Source organism: Diabrotica virgifera, chromosome 4, assembly GCF_917563875.1.
Source record: "Diabrotica virgifera virgifera chromosome 4, PGI_DIABVI_V3a".
Classification (NCBI taxonomy): domain Eukaryota; kingdom Metazoa; phylum Arthropoda; class Insecta; order Coleoptera; family Chrysomelidae; genus Diabrotica; species Diabrotica virgifera.
In genome coordinates, this window is record NC_065446.1 from 11,000,171 (window position 1) to 11,009,155 (window position 8,985).

General features: G+C 30.5%; 1 protein-coding gene across 1 annotated transcript in view; it reads left to right on the forward strand.

The window, feature by feature from the left end:
* Positions 1–5,175, forward strand: part of LOC126883417 (uncharacterized) — a 75,877-nt gene extending 70,702 nt beyond the window's left edge. Inside the window, exon 5 of the mRNA XM_050648963.1 lies at positions 5,086–5,175. Within this exon, the coding sequence (XP_050504920.1) occupies positions 5,086–5,175 (90 nt within the window). The remainder of the gene's footprint in view (positions 1–5,085) is intronic.
* The last annotated feature ends 3,810 nt before the right edge of the window (positions 5,176–8,985 follow it).

The following is an 8,985-nucleotide window of genomic DNA, read 5'->3' on the forward strand; positions in this document are numbered from 1 at the left end:
AATCTACTATTCAATGAATTTGATCAATTTATTCTAAAAAAAAAATATTATTTTAAACGCGGTTTTTGGATCTTGAAATGTCTTTCTATGTTTATAATCGAAAAATTTTACTTTATATTTTCGTTTCACGATATTTAACGAAGGAAAACCTTGTTCATCAGCTGCCAATTTTCCCACTTGGGCAATTATTTCCTCAACAACATTTTCATATCTGTAATTTTTTTGGCCATTGGCATGATACAGTTGATTTCACATTCAGATTATAGTGTAATGTGTAGTGTGTGTGTTGAGTAAATGTCTTGTTATATAGTAAAGTCTATTTAATTTTCTTTGCAAAGAGACGCTAATTGTATCCAAACGTCTCCTTTCACCGATCCCAAAAGGATAGAAATTATTTCTATTAACTGATTTTTAATAGAGAAAAATTTGATACTCAGCTGGCATTCATAACTCACAACCCTTTGATCCAAAGGTCGGCTCTCTTACCATTGAGCCACACAGGGCCGGCGATAACGGGCCTGCAAGTGATGCTGCATTGCAGGCGGGCGCCCCTATTTGGTGGGCGCCAAAATGAGCTTTTTGCTGCTGGCGTTATACAAAATACATACTAATTTTAAAAACCTAAGGGGAATTATGCTAGTTTTGCAGGCGGGCACCTTATACTTTAGCGCCGGGAACCACAGAAGGGGGAGACTAATTTTTAAAATGATCAACTAGATTCTTTAAATAGTTTTGACATACTTTAATGTCAATTATTGTATCATTTTGATTATAATATATTTATCTGGAATAAACATGATACCAAATAATCATTATGATCTCTATACACAAATCTAAATGATTGGATATTTAGTAGTAAAGCACTTGCTTTATGTCTACTTGCTACCAGAATTTCAAAAACGGTAGTTTATAAATAAATATAATGGTACATATTATTTTAATATTACTATCTATGCCTTTTTATAGCAAGTATTATTTATCAAATTGGGTGTTTCTATTAAATTATAAAAAAATCTTTTTAACCCAAAACCCAAGCTATTCACCTTTAAAATTTATTTTTCAAAATTTGAATTCCTCGTCTCGAAAACACCCCAATGCCAAATTTTTATGAAATTATTTTAATTTCAAAAATCCACGAAAGTTTCAAATCTGGACAGAATATTACAACCCAACAAGTTTTGACCTCTAAACAAATTTTTACGATTTACGGATAAGTACTGCAAAATAGGTATTCCGATATTATACAGTTTTAAAAAAATACAATAATATATAGTAGGAAATTATTAACACCAAATATAAAATAAGATCTTAATTATTTTTTCATTAATAAACAATTCTTTTTTATTTTTGAAATTTCTCCAAATGTTCGTTAAAAATTTAAAATTAAAATTGTATAAAAAATTAATATCTCGTTAAAATAAATATTTCTTATTTCCACGAGGAAAATAAACTTCCTGTAGCTGGCTGTATACCATAAATCACAAAAATACCAAGTTTCTTGTAAAAGGTATATATTAAATTTAATATATATTTAATATATACCTTTTACAAGAAACTTGGTATTTTTTTTATTTCTTATTTGCCAAACCTTCGGTTTGGCGCCCTTTTCGGGCTGCGCCCGCGTGCGTCGCACGCGTTGCACGCCCGGTTACGGGGGCCCTGCTTATGTGGTACATTTCCAAAAAAATAATCTTCTTTTATAATTTTTTTCTGTATCTAAGATCTTAAGAGCATACAGTAGTGTGTCATCTATATAACTTCGGGAGATAGTATCATAACTTTTTTCGTAAGGTCTGTGAAACTTTGGCAACAGTGGTAATCTTTGACATTATCTAAGATAATTATTTTGACAATTATACTCATAGGCGGGCTAAATGGAAGTAACAGTAAACAATTTTATTATTAGTAAATAAATATTTATAAAAATAAACCAAAAGGGGTGAACATTTTATGTTAACATAGGTATTTGCACGAAATAATATTAATAAATAATCATTTCGTTGTGAAGCAAAACAGAAGCCGTCTTATTTTATTTAATTCATAGAGCGCCAAAAGCACTCTAACTAGTTTCAACCCTATTTTTTAAATAAAACTTTAAATGAACTTTTCCCATTTTGTTAAACTATTGATAATATTTTTAGAATAAAAAATCCTCCTAAAACTTATATACTCGCATTAGAATTCGAAATATTTTAGGTAAAATATACTTGCCTATATACGTACATGTTACTAAAACTCACATTTAACAATAATCTATTTTTTTCAAATAGGCCAACAACTTAGGTATATTACACAAAAATATAATAAATTAACTATAAATAAACACTACTTTCCTATGAAACAACAATAACGAATTCTTAAAGTAATATACTACTGCTCTGAACAGATATCGATAAAGATAACAGAACAGATAAGAGAAAATCTAACGCAGGTTTGTCAAAATGACAGTGAAAATTTCTCTATGTTGCCTAATTAGATATTAGTTATAATATGTTTGATTTATTGTTAGAAGTAAAAATTTTAGTAGGTCCAAAATGACACAAAATCTAGGCATGGGATAAAAAAGTTTATTTGAAGAAAATGTATTTTTTTGTTCTTCTTAATGGCGGTACAGGCTCATTTTTTTAATATTGTATTTAATTACAGAGTAATTTCCACATACTAAAATATTTCTCAAATTGGGCTCTGTACCGCCATTCTTTACTATATTACGAATATGTGTGCCAACTATCTCAACAAAATATTCAAAATTACAGCCGCAATCGTGGACCGCGTTTGTTGCTACCTGTTGATCGCTACTGTTGCCTCTTAATATCTGATAAATTAACTTTGTTTCACTGTCGTGATGGAATGGTGTGCTGCTGCACAATAATTTTTCTGTGATTTGCAATCACTTTTGTGCTGCGTTATTCTTTGTATCAACTACTGCGATGCTTGTCCTAAATACAGCTTATCACATTCGAGACAAGAAAGTTGATAAATCACATGACTGTGATTTATAATTTTGGGAATTCCGCACAGCTTGATCATATTGTTGGTTAAGTCATTTATGTAGGGCAACTTTTTGTAAATCATGGAATCTGGTGGGCTGTTGTCCCGTTGCTCGTCATATAAGTCTGAGTTTGTTATAGATCACTTGCTTAAGAATTTTACTAGGATAGCCGTTATTCAAAAATATCTTATATATGTAAAGTTTTTAAATTCTTTTGAGTGAACAAGTCATTGCTAACAGCTGTAAATGACACATTTACACTTTGTCGCATTTATTTACAAGTTCCGTTTTTTTTTCATTATCATAATAAATATTTCTTTTTTTTTTATTTAGCTAATGCCTCGACAACTAATGGCCATTGGCATGGTATGTGTATGTGTGAAAAAAAAATGGCTTGGATGCGAGTCCGTTAGCCACAGATTCTTATTTTATTTTTACCTCAATTTATTAGTTTTGTTATATTTATACGTATTTCACTTAAATTATTATATTTGTTTGTTTCAACTGGTTTATGAGTAATTTAAATATTTCCATTTTATGACAACTTAGTAGATATTCTATACTAATTGGAAAATGAACTTGTGTTTGTCGTAAATTGTAATATAATTGATTTATATATCTCTCGTTAATTTTGCATTCCAAGAAAATATGGTTTAAATCTCTAATCGAAACATTATCACAAAAACAGACTGATGAATTAATTATTCCTAATTTGTGCAGATGTGCCTCATATTTCCCGTGTCGAGTTTTTAATCTGACGATAGTAGAAATATCTTGCTTTGGCAGGTTATATTTAAATATGTATTCAGGTGGCGGAGGAAGTCCTTGATGTAAAGAAAAATATAAATTGTTTGACATGCTTTTAATATTTTTCCACTCTTTTTTCCATATTTTATTTATTCTAACTTTGACGTCATTTATTGCATCTGTCGATAAGATGTGAGTTAGTATCTCATCTTTTTTTATTGCATCTTTGGCCAACTCATCCACTTTCTCATTACCCAGTATACCGGCATGCCCTTTTGCCCATATAAATACTACTTCCACTTTAGACAAATTATTTTTTATATAACATAAAATTTTTGATTTGTATGAACTAAAATCAGTATTTTCAATTGCATATATTGCAGATCTGGAGTCTGTTATTATCACAGCTTTTTCAATATTATTCTCTTTGATCCATTCTAGAGCTTTTTCGATGGCTATAATCTCAGCTGTAAAAATACTACTAATACTAGATAATTTGTAATTATTATGTTGATGGGTATTGGCATGGTAGGTACGGTAAATTTTTACAGTTAGGTACCTAGTGTCATGTGTAGTGTGTGTTGAGTAAGTGTCTTGTTACCTTGCAACGTCGACGTCATTGTCTTTGCAAAGAGACGCTAATTGTATCCGAACGTCTGGGGTCCCTCCGGTGAGTACCGATCCCACAAGGACAGAAAGTATTTTCATTTATTAATTTATAATAAATGAAAAATTTCTGACCCTGGTGAGATTCGAACTCACAACCTTTCGGATTTTTCGATCCAAAGGTAAGCGCTCTTACCAATGAGCCACGGAGGGGGTTAAATAAATATTGATTTTATTTAAACTACTAAAAAAATAATATAAATAAAAATATGTTTATTGTTTACACAATAATATTATTTGTATACGTAATAATTGCAAAAAATTTTAATAGAAAAATCCTTTACAAAGGCTATAAAATTTATTAAAATACCTTAAAGGGCTACATCAGTTGCCATCCAACATTCCTCATGTAGAGACAAATCCACCTGTTCAGCAACCCACGTGATGGGCGAGTCATAAAGTGACTAAGGGCTTTATCTTTATACATTTTATCCATCGTTTGGAATTTTACTCGTAAGTAACAATGAGCCACCAAAGTTTTTTGGGGGCTCAGCATGTGATCAATAAGTTTTAACACTAATGATGAGATTTTATGAATGATGAGGTGTATGTATATGGAAAATGTTCTGTGATTGATGTAGTCCTCTAAGGGATTTTAATAAATTTTATACATTTTATAAAGGATTAATAATTGATTTTATGATATTTTTATAAATTACTAAAAACCTTTTTTGTTTCAGATAAAGACCAATGCCCATTGGGAACTCTATGAGCCAAAAACTTCAAGGAATATTATGTGTTTCGAATTTTTGGTCCGGATAACTAATTAGTGATATTTTGATAACCTACATTAAACAATAAATTTTTTATTAAAATCTTTTGTGTTTTAGTTATGTCTGTTATATACTTACTTATTTACTTATTCGTGCCTATTACACAGCATATTCTGTTTACCACATCTTAATCGCCATAAATACTGGTCGTTTATATCTTCTTCAGTGAGGTTTCTTTCTTCCATTGCTGTTTTTTGTCCGTTCCACTATAATCTAAGACGTCTCCTTTTTGTCTCATTCATTCTTCACATTATGTCCATACCAGAGCGATAATTTTTCTTTTTCATCATTTAGTATCTCCTTTGCATTCATTAGTACTCAAATTTGTTCATTTCTCACTTTCTCCATTAGTGTTAATCTGCAGCTTCTTTCCCAAAACATCATTTCTATTTTCCATTCTTTTATTTGTCACCCATGTCTCTGAGCCATACAGTGAGTAGCTTTCTACTATTGTTTTAAATATTTGTTCTTTATTAATAGATATTTATATTAATAAAACAGGGTAATTAAATATGTTATTTATAGTGTCCTTCTTTTAGTAAATGGGCAAAGGTTTTAAATGCCAGTTTTTGAATTTTAGTCCGATCCTTTGTTGCTTCGAAAATTTCAAAATAAAATTAAAATTTCGAAAATAAAAAAATTGCTATAACTTTTGTGAAAATGACCTTAAGACTTTTATATTGCATGAAAAGTTGAGTTAAACAGTCCATATAATGCACAAAAATTTTTAAGACGATTCGTCAATTAGTTTAAATATTATTCAATTTGTTTTTCCCAAAGAGCTTTTTTTTGCAATTTTTTTGTTCAGAAAATAATAAGGATATAGCAATTCTGTGGAACCCGCGTGAAAGAAGAATAGTTATGTTTTCAACGCATTAAAAAAAATAAAAAAAAATCATTTTTATCATTCCGAAAACATTTTTTTAAAGTAGGGTCATTTTTGGCTTAAAAACAATTTGAATAACTTTGTTAATATTGAGTCTAGACTAAAACTACTTTAAGATTTGAAAAGCTCGTATTTTTACACGAATTCTAAAAAAAACCTTTTCACCTAGGTTAATCAGGGTAAAATTTAGTCATTTTTTTATTTAATTCACAGCTACTTTGTTTATAACAATTAAGCAACCTAACTAGCGCCATTTTGAAGTTCAAGGTATATAGTTTATGTGTAAAGGTTGACTAAACTTTGAATTTCAATAAAGTGGTTAATAAAGCTTTAAAAATTACGTCCTAACGAAATCGGTTCTTGGTCGGCGGAGGGGAATAATTATTAAAATCCGTGCACTCAAAAAATGAAATTGATTCTTCAAACATATGCTGCAATTAATATCTCCGGAGCTTGTTGATGGATTGTGATCATAATTTTTTAAATTTGTATGTGGGTGGTTCGCCAAAATAAGCAGCATATTGTGTAACTCGCTTTTTTCTTAAGTCCTTTACATACTGTATTTCAAATTATGTTGCCAAAGTTAAGTCATACAATAGATGAATGTACGCCACTTAACACTAATTTTAAAAAAAGTATTTTTACAAGCATTTTATGCAATTTTAATGTCAAAATATCAACTCCGAGGCTGTAACCCATCTTGTTTTTTGGTCTGTTTTATAGTATTACACACTGAAAAGTTACAAAAGTGCAGATTATTTTATCAATAATTAATTAAAAACCCAATGTAATTTAAAACATTCAAATTAATAACTTTCATTTTTAAAATCAAACCATAAAAATCTACTACTAAAAACTGTAACCAACTTTGTGCATCAACACCGAGGCTTCATGAAAATATATGAAAATTTAGGCCAAACTGCACTATACTGTATGGCAGGCAGCTTGACAAGAGAGGAACGCTTCAGTTTAACCCAAATTGTGGAAGACAGTGGACGAACATGATATCGTTAAGCGATAGAAAATTTATCTTCTTCTTCTTCTTGTGCCACTCCTATCGGAGATTGGAAATCATCAAGGCTACCCTGACTTTGTTTACAGCTGACCTAAAAAGTTCATTAGTGGTGCAGCCAAATTTATTTCCAAAAAGGAAAATTTATCAAGGTGTCTTAAAGCTAAGCGTATGTTTTTATACAGTCAACACCGAAGCCTTCGTAAAAACTTAATTTTGCTAATTTTTTTAATATGTTTTTCTTTTAATTATGCGCTATAAAGTCTTTTTGACACCCCATGAACAAAGCAGAATTATTTTTAAAATTTGTAGAAAGTAGAATTAAAAATGTATGAAATCATCAACACCGAAGCCATCAACTCCGAAGCCCAGTCGTGCCTCGGAGTTGACGAACGTGCCTCAGAGTTGTTGAAAGTATGCGAGTGGTCATTCTTAAACTAAAAAAATACAATTTAAATTTAGTCCGATATAGGAAAAGGGTTACTGGGTAAGCTCTCCAGATGTTTCGGTCGGTTTGGTAATATTACCTTCTTTTTATAGAAAATGGCTCATATATACACTGGAGTACGATGGAAAAATTAAGGCGAAAAAATCCAAAATCGTTAAATAAAGATTGTATGAAAGAAAATAATATTTTATGCAGCTATGCTCATTTCTGTAAGAATATACCATTTTGGGTAGTCTTCTCTAATGTTGATAAAAGAGACATTTGTCTATGTAGGCACATTATGTGAAAACATGGAGCTCATGTGTGGAAGCGGATAACAAATAATTATGTTGCGCAGAAAAGATTCAAGAATGTATAGAAAGGAAATGCCAAGATTGTGTTCAAAAGCAGATTAGATTTTTGAAGTTTAACGGAGAAGACACGGCTAAATATTGGAAAGTTTTGTCAACACGAAGGCCGGTCTAAAGCAACTCCGACGCAATCGATATTTTACCTATTTTTCATGTTTTTCTGTAGTAGTTTATATCAAAATAGAAGTGTTTTATATAGTTTTATTACATACCAATTTTTATTTAATTGTTACGATCATAAATTTCAATTAACAGAGAATTACGTCAATACTGTGGACACTTAGTCAACTCTGAAGTCACATTTCCGTTTTTCGGAAAATATTTAAAAATGACCTCTGCTGGTATCATGGGTAAGTTGAATAGCTCATTTTATAAAAAATATTTAAAAATGAATTAGTTCTAAACCATGTTTTAAATTAAATTTCTCTACCTCGAAATTGCCGTCTATTTTGGCGAATCACCCGTACTCGTAGTCTTGTAGAGTACGTTATGTACACATATCCCCACCTAACATCACCAAATGTTAGGGGGAACCCCCCTTATCACTCAGGGATATGAAAAATAGATTGCGATCGATTCTAAGACCTACCGAATATACAATACAGTGCTAGTCAAAAGTCCGTACCCCCCCTCTTATCTTTTGAACGGTTTTACCTATAATAGTGAAATTTGGATGGAGGAAATTAACTGACGTAAGCTTCTTAACTAGTTATTACAGGTGACGTAATAGTGACAGATGACGTTACAGAGCCACTGTGACCGATAATTTTAAATGGGACCTTATGGCAAGTGATACCTCGTTTGAAAGGTATTCAAAATACCTACTCAGCCATACTAATTTTTTTGTGTTTTAGTTGATTTTGATTTTGGTGAATAAATGAAATAAATATAATATTGTAGCTTCGCATTTAATTAATAAAAATTCAAATGTACGCCTATGGTTTTTTTGTCAAAAAAGTTGACGTTTTTCGATTCTCTAGTAGTTTTTACGTCAACGTCAACCTTTTTGACAAGTAATCATAGGCGGAATTTTGAATTTTGAATTAATTAAATGAAACTACAATTTTATATTTATTTCATTAATTCGTCAAAATTAGCTTAAACTTAAACA